This window comes from Heptranchias perlo, chromosome 9, assembly GCF_035084215.1.
Source record: "Heptranchias perlo isolate sHepPer1 chromosome 9, sHepPer1.hap1, whole genome shotgun sequence".
Classification (NCBI taxonomy): domain Eukaryota; kingdom Metazoa; phylum Chordata; class Chondrichthyes; order Hexanchiformes; family Hexanchidae; genus Heptranchias; species Heptranchias perlo.
In genome coordinates, this window is record NC_090333.1 from 49,788,882 (window position 1) to 49,802,078 (window position 13,197).

General features: G+C 41.5%; 1 protein-coding gene across 1 annotated transcript in view; it reads right to left on the minus strand.

The window, feature by feature from the left end:
* The window catches only part of pde4ba (phosphodiesterase 4B, cAMP-specific a), a 557,078-nt gene that overhangs the window by 377,839 nt on the left and 166,042 nt on the right, over positions 1-13,197 (minus strand). The window contains exon 3 of the mRNA XM_067990377.1: positions 11,773-12,011. Within this exon, the coding sequence (XP_067846478.1) occupies positions 11,773-12,011 (239 nt within the window). The remainder of the gene's footprint in view (positions 1-11,772; positions 12,012-13,197) is intronic.

The following is a 13,197-nucleotide window of genomic DNA, read 5'->3' on the forward strand; positions in this document are numbered from 1 at the left end:
GCAGATAAATTGAGTTGAGGAACAGATCAGCCATGATCTAATTGAATGGCGGAACAGGCTCGAGGGGCTAAATGGCCTACTCCTGTTCTCATGTTCCTATATGTGAGCACAACAAAGAGATCAAATAAATGGATGACATAATCATGTCAAAATAATAAGGTCAGAGGCTGGGTATTCTGCAGTGAGTGGCTCCTGACTCTCCAAAAGTTCTCCACCACCTACAAAGCACAAGTTGGGTGTGGTGGAATACTCTCCACTTGCCTCGATGAATGCATCTGCAACAACATTCAAGAAGCTCAATATTATCTAGGACAAAGCAGTCAACTTGATTGGCATCCATTCAACAGCTTAAATATCCACTGTCTCCACTATCTACAGGATGCACTGCAGCAAGTCACAAAGGCCACTTAGGCAGCACCTCCCAAACCCGTGACCTCCACAACCTAGAAGGAAAAGGGCAGCAGGTCCAAGGGAATGCCATTATCTCAAAGTTCCCCTCCAAGTCACACACCATCTTGACTTGGACATATATCACAGTTCCTTCATCGTCACTGGGTCAAAATCCTGGAACTAAATACCTAACAGTACTGTGGGAGCCCCTTCAAGAAGGTAGCCCACCACCACTTTCTCAAAGGCAACTAAGGATCAGCAATAAATGCCAGCCTAGCCAGCAATGCCCACATCCATAGAATGAAAACATAAATAAAATCTACCAATCAAAAAAAAATCAGAAACTGAACCAATCAAATCACTCGATGTTTTTTCAAAAATGTTTCGTCCACCAAATATCCACAGCTCAAAATAAAGTTTTCGACATAAAACCATTAAAAAAGTTACATATTTCCTGACATCATCGAAATATCAAAGTTTACTGCGCAGAATGGGGCTATCCGGCCAATTGTGTTTGCGCCGGTTCCTTGTTAGAACAACGCAAAACTAATACTGCTCTATCCCCATAGCCCTATATCTTCCAGTTACAAATATTTATCAGGTTTTTCCTTAAAAATTGGATTGGTTTCTGCCACAACCACCAGCTGTGGCAAAGCATTCCACACTCCAACAGTGTGCATAAAGAAATTTCTCCTAATCTTTCTATTCACTCTCAGTGAGAATTTTAAATTGATGACCTTTTGTCATTGACTCACCAACCAGAGGAAATAGTCTCTCCCTATTCACTCTATCAAAACCTTTCATGATTTTAAAAACCGGAATTAAATCTCACCTTGACCTTCTCTGCAGTGGAAATAATCCTAGTCTCTCACGTCCCTTCTCATAACTACAGTTTACACTTACAAAATTGCCACTTCTTCATTTTAACCTTTTCAGGCTGGATTTTCTCTGCAATCCTGCCAAAAACCAGCCAATGGAGGGTGGGGGAAAATTTTTAGGCCTCCTCACTCTCCAAATAGGCTCCAATGCTTTGCCTTGTAGCCTCCAGTCGTGACTAAGGCCTAAAAAAACTGCAATCATTTTTATCTTTGAGAATCTTCTGCCCCTTCTGGCACCTCAGCAGCATCCTTGCAACAACACCAAGCGATTTCCATCTCAACAATAGCGGGTTCCCTCACTGAAGTGGGAGTCCGACCGGGAGCCTACCCTGTATGTCTAATTAATCCTGACCCACTAATATGGGTCAGGGTTACGGCAGGGTCGGAATCCTCACCCTGCCATTACCCTGCCTGAAACTTCTGTCATATCCTCCGACTCATCGTGAGCAACACCACGGAAGATTTTCTAGCATAGGTAAAAAGTCTTGCGTCTACATACATTCATCACACTTGGCAAAATAGAAAAAAAGAATTTCCCTGCTGGTTTTTATGACCTTGATAACCTGACCTCTTCTCCAGGCCAGGAGTCAGGAGTTTACAAGTAACTGACAATCTACAGAAACTTCACTCAGCAATTAGCCTCCAAGTGAACTCAGGATGCACTTATTTAGACCATTTCCCACAGCAAATAATTTAGAAATGGCTTTAAAAGGGACAGGGCAGATTAAGCATTGTTCCATTTTAGCAGCTAAATATCATAACCATGATTCAGACCCCATACCACCTGTGAACAATGCCACAGGAGATTAACCAGTTCTGAAAAAAAAACACCGAACTTACTGCATGTCACAACTTGCTGCAACAACTTACCTTTGCAATGGGATCTGGGACTTCAATTCTGAATCCCTTCTGAAGTTAGCACTCTCCATCTCCATCCCTGTTATTATTTCCCTTCACTATCCTCTCGGAAAAGAAAAATCTCCTGACATCTAACCTAGTTCTGTCCTTGTGTAACTTATAGACATGACCCCTGGTCTAACTTGTCCTTGTACATTTGACCTTACCAATCCCACCCAGATCTCAACTTTGGTCTCTGTTTGAGGAGGGCGGGGGTTATTACATCCCTGTCAGAAGGAACATGGTTACTAGATGATTATAAAAGAGCATTTGCAGTTTGACAAGAGCTTGGTGAGCTGAGGGGCTGAACAATGCCTGGCAAAAAATGCATTCCAAGGCCAGTAGCAAAGGTGTCTTGAACAATTGGTGTGCTTTAAGAATTTGGATTTGGAGCCTGGTCACAAAAGCATTTGGCTCTGATGTTTGTTGGGGTTGTATTACCACCATGTCGCTGCGCTGACATACCTAGCTGAATATCCACCTATAAGGTTGGGAAAGGGGGAGGCACAACAACAACTTGCATGTATGTAGCGCCTTTCACGTGGTCCCATGGCGTTTCACAGGAGCACTGTCAAACAAAATTTGACACCGAGCCACATAAGGAGATATTAGGACAGGTGACCAACAGCTTGGTCAAAGAGGTGGATTTTATGGAGCGTCCTAAACGATGAGAGAGAGGTAGAGAGGCGGAGAGGTTTAGGGACAGAATTCCAGAGCTTAGGGCCTAGGCAGCTGAAGGCACGGCTGCTAATGGTGGAGTGATTAAAATCGGGGGTGTGCAAGAGGCCAGAAAGGGAGGCCATGAAGGGATTTGCAAACAAGGATGAGAATCTTAAAATCGTGGCGTTGCCGGACCGGGAGCCAATGTAGGTCAGCGAGCACAGGGGTGATGGGAGAACGGGACAGTGCGAGTTAGAATAGGGACTGCAGAGTTTTGGATGAGCTCAAGTTTACGGAGGGTGTAAGTTGGGAGGTCAGCCAGCCAGGAGAGTATTGGAAAGGTAAATACAATTTCTTACATTACCTGGTAATAATGAAAGACCTTTGCAGAGTCACCAAGGAGGTAAAAATGATCATCCTCAATAGTGCAGAATGGGTGATAGCGAATTGGCAGCCTGTTCTACACTCCACCCGATTTTCTTTTTCATGGAATCACCCATTTTGCGCTAGTGCTGAAGACCAATTTCACCCCCGTGTCCAGTGTGTGGGAGTGCATAGAAATTAGCAAACGTTCATACTTGATGTCAACTCCTGCTGGTCAACCTAACATCACTAACTGATTTAAAATGTAAAGCGGCCATTCGCAGCACCACCTACAGGCGTAACTGGTACTGGAGGTTAATGTATTTTCATATGGAATGTTGCAACACACTCAGGATTTCTAATATATAACAGAGACTAAGGCCCACACAGGGCCAGATTCAAGGGAGAGGAAGCCACATTGGGAGAACCCAGGTGCATTGCCGCTGCTTCCCGGGACCAACCACCACTTTATATATGGCAGCCCAAGGAAGTGCTAGTGAGGCAGATGGGAAAGAAATGGTCCGGAAAGCCAGACTCCAACCCCAGCACCATTTACATGTGGCAGGTGGGGAAGGAACCGCCAGCGGGAGGAGGAAAGGAAATCCCAGTCAGGGCAGTGAAGAGGCAGTAGATCTTCCCACTTGCATTTTCCGTCACTTTCTATGGAATCGTGAAGGAGAATCGTGGCCTAAATATTTTAGGAGATTTTAAAGAGTAGGGTCCGCGATAGGATAGAATGGTGTGGTGTGTCAGCTTTTTTTTTTAAAACGAGAAGCATTTAGGGTATTAGTGTGAGTTGTCTGGAGCCTGGAGCCTCCTTTTAGGGAAAAGGTTGTGCAGAATTTTTATCTTTTCTCACCCATGAAAATGTCACGGGCCTCACGCCAACTGCTTCGGGAGGGCGGAGTGCATGACCTGCCCATTGCCTACCGGATCTGCACTCAAACTGAAAACCGCACCTATATTTTTTTTAAACTAACTTATTCTGCTATTTATCCACCATTAAGATTTGTTCTCTAAGCCTCTGCAAAGTGAACTAAGTAGCATGCAGTAGATTTACCATTCAGAACTCAATGGATTCCTGCATTGCAGAATGTTGCAGTGCATGCTGCTGTGTGTCCTGTCCTCCCTCATCTGTGCTGCTATTTATTACTACCTTATGAATCAGGACACTCTAAAAAGTTTCTTTATTAAGATAAAGCACATTCTGAAATCAGACAATTTCTGTTTTTGCTATTTGCTAGCTCAGGTAATATTATTCTCTACATTATTTATAATTGTTTTTTTTTTTAAAAAAGCTTCCAAATTTATAAATTAAAAAAATCTTTCAAAATTATAAACATATGTAGCTACTGGTTACAATTTTGTTCTTTCTCACAATGCAAAATTTGACTGATTCACAGGAGGCAGTAATTTAATACCTCTGCAATTTTTGAATCTTTTAAAATAACCAAGTCCCTTACTCTCTGATTTAGCAAGATATCAGTGTTATAAACTGGATGGCCAAGTGGTGAAGGATAGAATTCTAGAGCCTGGTCTTCAGTTGCTTCCAAGCCTTTATTCACAGAGATTCCCCATACACGCACACACCATACCCTAGATAAGCTCTCATATAAAAAAGATACAAGAGAGTCCCCAATTGACACACACCACCTGAATACAATTAACAATAATTGATATAAATCACATGATACAATTAACAGGCAGAAATAATGTGACATGTGATTCCTCTCCCACAGCGACAGCATATGACCTGCAATTGCCACCTCCACCGAAGGCAGCCTTATCGAGGTGACCTGCTGATTTTTGCACATTTTCACTTTTCTGTCTTTTAAGTAGCCATTCTTCTTGCATGAGCCTAACTATGAATAGTGGTCAGCTATTCAATCATGAGGAAGGTCATCTCTCAACCTGATCTTGTTCTCAGATGATTTTTTCCAGTAGTGGTCATTAGATAGCAATCAAAAGTGGGAACCATGGCTGTGTTTCCCCTTCCCTTGCCTAAAGATACTAAGGCCAACCATAGCAGCTTCCCCATTGTCCTGAAATGATCTAACTTAGTATCGTCCAGGGAACGAATCTGGGACCTTCCTATTCTGTATGGCTCAGTATCACCCCATCTGATGCACATATTCACTGAGTTATTGGGGAGTTAATTTTTGTACATTTCTGTCTTAAATGTTATTCAGTAAAATTGGAGATGTACAAGCACCATACAATGTAGCCAAATGTCAACTTAGTTATGCCCCCCAAAAAAAGCACAGATAGGATTTAACAGAACGCTCAATTGGACTGATATCTTTTCTGCATGATTTCTACCTATTTTCAACCACACTGTATTTCCTCACTGGTTGGGTCTGGGGCGAGAAGCAAAAGCTCCCATCTGAAGCAGGCAGGAGCTTCATTTGTGTATTAAATGGGGGCAGGGACACAATTCCGAGTGTGTGGAGTCAAAAGTGCAATCTAGGATTGGTAGGACAGTCAACACAGACTAGATTTAAATGCCATGGAATGGCAAGTTAAGTGTTTTAAGGCTATCTTGGTCTGTTTTTGTTAATTCCACCCTCCCCCATTGGCACTTGGGCTTTCATAAGCCTGTGTGTTAGCTATTCCTAATCATTTTTGTTGCTCCAGCAGCATTACTGGTACCAATGGATTTCCCAGTGGGAGTGATCCATGCTGATGTGCTTAGAAGAAGAGGAAGGTGTCAGAGGGATATCAGGCAGGTCAGGCTGCACGAGAAATGCTCCATGCCCTTCCGCTGGCATCAACCACCTTGCAACTGCAAACAGACATTAAATTACCTTGCTTTGGCAGGCATAATACTGGTGGAGGCACCTCTTGCCAAATGAGACTGCACCAGCAGACTTCTGACGGTGTCACTAAGATATATTAATGCCTGACTAATCGTTATGCCGGATGGCTCTGCAGAAGCACTCCTATCACCCAAGTGTCATGCTTTATTTGATACTTGCATGGCAGAAGAAATGCCAAGCTGACCAAGTGCCAAAGTTGTTTGTTTGTTCCGGGCAACAGCGGCCTAGATTATTTTTGTGAAGCCCAGAGTAGCAGGAGTGCTCCTTCGAGCCCCAAAGAAATAATCCCAAACTTACCTTGGCTGCGCCTCATCGGCCCCATCACCTGTGGAACTGATGTGCATGGTCCAGGCTCCGATCAGTTCGAACCTAAAATGGCAATCAGGGTCCTAGGACCACGATTTGCATATCATAAGGGGCCTACCGTCTGAGACAGGAGGGCGCTTTGGACACCCAGGGGTAGGCCCCTTTCAAAATATCGCTGGCCTCTTTGTTGGTGTTATTAGTGTGGTAAGCCTTTTGAGATGTCCTGAAGTCATGAAAAGTGCTGTACAAATGCAATTCCTTTCTATTTCTGAAGAGAAGACATTGCAATTTGGGGGTTGGGGGGTAGGTGAAGTTATTTTTCCTGATTGAGAATAGTTGATGTAGTGCATCCAACCTGGCAAGAAAAGACCATTGGTGCACCAAGCCTATTCCTTCCACGGACTAGATGCAAGTCTACCCCATCACGGACTCCACATCATCTATTTAACATCTCGAGGGAAGGTTCTGCAAATTTTCTCCTTGCTTTTGTTCTGTCCGAGGCCTAAAGTAATATTACTCTTCAGATTATCAGGGCTCTTGTGCCTCCCTTTAAAGTGAGTTCCTCTCAGCAGTCATGGGCTCACACTTGCTTTTGCAAATCTTGCTGGGAGCCCTCCCCACTGCATTGGTAAACAACTCTGACACGGGATTTGTCTATTCAACAGACACATTAATTGCTGCCACCTACAGTCAATGGCTTGCATTACAATTCTGAGTAGATATTTAAGCAGTAGAGGTCAAAAGAAAAGCAAAATGCTGTATAAGTGGATTAAACTGGCATTTGCTAGAGAATGTTCTGATGAAGGGTGTCCACCTGATATTTTTCAAATATCTGTGTGTAGAGAACCATAATATTTTTGTTTTGCAACATGGTGACTTGTCCTGCCTTCAAACCTATGACTATTTTACATTTCTGCCATGCCTGCGTTAGTAAACCACAGCATCCAAATTAATTGTACTATCATAAAAAAACTAATTAAAACTCATCACTCATCATCATTTCTAGGACAGATGAAGTTGCCAAAATAGTCTGACAGATAGGAATCAACTATTTTTTTAGAACAAGCATCCCACACAGTCCCTGAAGTCCACTCAATTATGGGAGTGAATTCCTGTGTATCCTTGAAACACAGTTGTTCACTGCTTACATGGCAAAACCCTACCACGGGACCACTGATTTGGCTCAGTTTCTCTGCTGGCTTCACACTGACTGCTGATTAAAATAAAGTAAGACATAAATACATCATTCAACATTCTTTGAAGATATACTGAAAAAGACAATAGACATCTGTATCTCTCAAAAAAGGTAAGGTAGAAAGAAGATCCAGGAAATAGTGATTATACGTTCAATATAAAAATTGAAAATGAGAGGGAACAGGCAAAGATAAAACCACTTGACTGGGGGAAAAAAGCAAATATCAATTTGATAAAATGGGGTAGTAGCCCAAATTGGGCTTGGCTATGATGCCCCTCTGTCGAATAGCTTGCCAACATTCACTATCTAGGCTTACACATGAATAATGGGCACTTGGCTGAGACATGGGAGGGCAACTGGTACATGATATTGTACCCCCAGCAGAGTCAATACCTTCATGATATGAAAGAATAGAAAACTGGTTTAAAAAATATACTGTACTTGTAACTTTAGTTTGCCTTTCTGTATCCATTGTTAAGAATGTATCAAATCGGCAGAAGCTATTAATTTAGATGGTTCATATAAACTTTAAAAAAATTAATCCTTAAAAACATTGCCTGAAAAAGTGAGTTAGCTTCACCCAACTCCTAGATAGAGCTACAAACACTTTTGTACCTTCACCTACACTATAGTGATCAACATATGAAACCCACTGCATGACTGCATTTTTCACTTCTGACTGGTATGGAAAGGAAATGTTAGTGGTGTTGGGGGTATTCTCTTTAGGTTGGGACTAAAATACATTGTTCACGGAGAGGACGGAGTGTTTTATTCCGCAGTTGGCAGTGCCCGATACTGACACCGGGTGACCTGAAATGGAAAAGTGCTGTCCTAAAGATGAATCCCTCACCTTGACAAGCACAAAAAATTTAGGGGAAAAAGTGTACCAGGATTTTGGAATCTATTATGCTGTATCATGATCCTTTCAATGTTGATTAATTTAACAGTAAAGTATTTAACTAAGTATCACAGAAAAGCAATAAAGTTAATGCAATAGTCATATTAGCCTCCTATGTGAAGGCCTAATCCTACTTCCAATTGTAGCAAATCCACAGCAGCTGTTTTGTACTGCTTTGTATGGTGACACATAATGAACTGTTATGTATAGAATGGCACAGACGAAAGACAGGACTTTCCTTCCATTATTACCCCATTTTTCAAGCAGTCGGATCCAGGAAATTAGGTGAATTGCTGCGCCGTAAAAGTCTGTCATGTTAGCATTTCAATGCATTTTACAATGGGTAGAACAATCAGTGTTAGAAGTATCTGCCTCGAACAAGCTTCATTTTAATAAACGTGGCTGCACTTCCTTGCAGGCAAGCTGCAGTGCTCACCTATAGAAATTGTAGTGTGGGATGGCAGAGAGGGCAATCTTCCTAACACCACCTCCACTTAAGCAGACAGTTGTGGGAGCAAAGTGGCAGAAATGGTCTTGGATGTCTGTGAACAGATTAGTTACGATGACTGACTGTTGTAGCAAGGTGACAAATTTAAGGGGGAAGTAGCAATCAAAAGAGATCTTGACCAATTAAATAGATGAATTCAAGAATGCCAGATGTGAATACCTATTAATGTACGGTAATGTATACTGGAATAGGTTCATTCCTACTTGCAGCACCCACTACTGCCACTAGAGGTAGCAAATACATTCACATAAAAACAATGCTGAAAATAAACAGCAGGTCACTACCCAAAAGTTATTCTGTGTTTTTTGATTTCAGATGCTGATGGCCTGCTAAGTATTCCCAGAATTTTCTGCTTTTATTTCAGATTCCCAACATTTACTATTTTTCATTGCACCTTAAATGTGTTCACACTCCCTGTTTATGTATTTATAATTGTAAACAATTTTACAACACCAAGTTATAGTCCAACAAATTTATTTTAAATTCCACAAGCTTTCGGAGGCTTCCTCCTTCCTCAGGTGGAAGGAGGAAGGAGGAAGCCTCCGAAAGCTTGTGGAATTTAAAATAAATTTGTTGGACTATAACTTGGTGTTGTAAAATTGTTTACAATTGTCAATCCCAGTCCGTCACCGGCATCTCCACATCATGTATTTATAGTGACAGCTTAATTTTTAAGAAATTCTTTAATTTTTCATAAAGAAGAATTATACCTCATTGTTCACCAGCAGTGTCTAAATGTAAAAATCTGTTGGAGAGACAGGACAGCAGTGAGCAGGATTCTGTTTCAGGACCTGTCAGATCTACGACAAATTTATACTAAAATTTCCTAGTATCTATTCCAAAAGACATTTGACAAAGTTCCACACAAAAGGCTATTAGTTAAGTCAAAGCTGTGGGGATTCAAGGTTAATGATAGGAATGGTTAAGAAACTGGTTCAAGGATAGAAAACAATGGTTAGAGGAATTATATCAGGGTGGTGGGGGGGAGGGGTGAAGGAGAACTTAGTGGGTTGCCCCAACAATTTGTATTCAAAAACTTACTACAAATTTGATTAGTTTTATTTTAAACTAAGCTGTCACTATAAATTCTACAAAACTAGACGGGGCAGTGGAACTGGAGGAGGCAATCCAGAAATTACCCAATGAGTTGGACAAAATATGTAAGTGGGTAGAACAATATCAGATGAAATGTAGACAAGTGTAAAGTACTGCACATAGCAAAGAAAAATGGGTGACCCATGCACTGCGTGAATGATGTGGAAAGAGATCTAGGCACCTTAGTAGACCTGACAATCAACATGTCTGACCAAAGCAGAGCAGCAATTAACAAAGCCAATAGAATGTGGAACTACTTTGCCGAAACAGTAGAAAATATGTCAGAGTAAGTCATGATCAAATTGTAAAGAGCCCTGGTCAGACCATACATAAGAGCATAGGAATTGCTAGACAAAAAAAGACCAAAGTCCATCTAGGGATTGTCAGCAGTGGCTCAGTGGTAGCATTCTCGCCTGAGTCAGTAGGTTGTGGGTTCAAGTTCCACTCCAGAAACTTGAGCACAAAATCTAGGCTGACACTTCAAAGCTTGTAAAACACTTTGAACATAAGAAACAGGAGCAGGAGTAGGCCACACGGCCCCTCGAGCCTGCTCCACCATTCAGTAAGATCATGGCTGATCTTCGCCCTCAACTCCACTTTCCCGCTCAATCCCCATGGAATGTCCTGAGGTTGTTAAAGGTGCAATATAAATGAACGTCTTTCCTTCATTTTTAGTTCACATTCTACCATTCTGGTAGTCACATGATACAACGATAATGGAGTTGTTGTCTAATCAAAGCAATCAATCTCTATCAATTAGCCTACAACAGACCCAGACATGAAGCATGGAAAATCTGTGGTGGAAAGCTTTGGAAATCATAGGTCCAATGTCACCTGTTCCTCCCAAACATGCTACACTTAACATACACCATGTCTCAAATTACTCATGCCTCAAGCAATGCATCCAGTTTTGGTTGCAAAGATTCATGGGAGTCATACAATGTTTGAGGCAGTGTGGAGAAGGGCCATAAGGCTGATCCCCAGTGTCAAAGGTCTGAGTTATCAGGAAAGACTGGAGAAATTTGGGCTCTTCAGCATAGGAATGAGGCATCGGATAGGTGATCTTACAGAGATATATAAGATAGTCAACATTATGGAAAAGGCAAATCCAGAAAATTACTTTAAGCTACACTGTGAAAGTAAGCAAAGGGGTCACAGGTTCAAATTAGTAAAAAGCACATTTAGGACCGATATCAGGAAGTTTTTCTTCATACAAAGAATGAATTCCTAGACAGAGTAGTGGGTATAAAAACTCCAGTCTTTCTCTTCTGCATTCAAAATGGGCTTAAAAATCAGGTGACCCACTCATCCTTCCTTGAAGCAAATGATGGAATGATAGAATGCGCTATATTGCAGTGCAGTGTATTAATATATATATATATATTCACACACACAGCCAGTGGCAGAGCTGGTGAAGGGTCTGGGGGGGGGGGGCGGGCGGGGGGGGTCACGACTTCCGCAATCATTTTGAAGACGATCAACGCGGCTTTGGAGGACTGCCTCTATTTTACTCCCGGTACCTCTGTCATCCATCTTCAGCTTCTAGGTTGGTTGCAAGTCTGTAGGGTTCCCAGCTCGGCCTTTGGACTAGGTATGTTGACATTCCACAGTTGCTAGCTCGGTCCCTTCCTGCCAAGTTGGCCAAATTTCACATTCAACACCCCCCCACCCCACCAAGTCAGCCAAAATTAGCTTCACCACTGTATACACACACAAAAATACACCATAATGAAATTCCATATCCTAAAAGCAGGTTACAGACTTACCAATCTTGTTCCACAGGTGTAATAGCTATCCTTGGAGGTACTCGCAATGGCAAAGTGGTAGGCCTTGGTATGCTATCTCTTTCTGGAGTCTTTGCTCTTTCCCCCTGCCTCCAAGCTAATGGCGGCAACTGAAGATTACCAGAGAAACGTCTCCTTCCTCTTCGTAAATCCACTCCAAGTGTGGTTCCAGATGAAGTATATGACTTGCTAAGACCATAGTCTGGGGAATCTTTACCATTCTAAAAAAAGATATACATGTAATTTTTTTTTAGGATAAAACAGGAGCACAATATATACAAAGCATTAAGTTTAATTTCGGACATCACTTTTGTTTGAATTTCATGCCAAACAGCCGTGAAGTGTTGTTCATGTTGCTGTTGGGTTTTTCATTATCCTGTTTTAATGTATTATCCTTAGGAGGGTATGACACCAAATATATATAACAAATTTTGAAAATGTGCAAATCCCCAATAGCTACATTTACACAAAAACACTTGCATTTCACCCAGTAAACTAAACTAAACTAAACATTATTTTCTTGAAACATAACTGTTTATTCTTTCCTGATGCTTTATTTCAATTATATCAATTCATTAAAAGAACATTCTATACTTATGGCACATACTCAGACTATTAAAATAATTGTGCTTAATTGCCTCGATCAAAAATAATATAAATTGTTATATTAAAACTATATTAAGCTCTACTCAAAGAATCAGTGGGTAACCAGGCTGCATGGTGTAGTACTGAGCCTTACAGACCAGCAAGGTCATTGGTTATACCTTGCTCCATGCTGAGTTAGTTGTTCTCAACCATAAAAGTGCTGGAAGCACAAAAGGTAACCTCAGCGTCCCGACATGAGGGAGCAATTTAAAAAAAATAGCCAGATCATTATCTTCAGGAAAGGAAGGGAAAGGGGAGAAAATTAGAGGACAATGCACATTCAGCATTTCAAGCACAAATGTGAACATTGAACAATATCCTTTCAATAACAGACAGAAAAATATAGGATAATAACCCCTCGATAGAATATTTTTAGAATCAGCACCATGATTTTTGAAATCACGAAGCTAACCTATTATTCTAGAATACGAGACATGATTGTGCACTTTCCTCGGCCACGTGCAGCAACCACGAAATTAACCCATAAACTGCTGCGAAACAACAGTCGCACTGGGCTAGCCAGTTTTGTAAGCTTTCAGCTTACCCACTACCATGGGTTTCAGTAATATTTTCAGAGACTACTGAAACAGGCAGTATAAATAGGTTCAAGAGAAAATTAGATGTGTTTCCAAAAAGACCTCCGATCTTTAGGTTATCACCCCATCATCTTCAAGGTTCTGCCTATCAATTTGACCTTTCCAAATGTTATCTCTCCACTCCAAGTCCATCTTTCCTTCTGCTTGATTGGGTTCATCTTGTCAC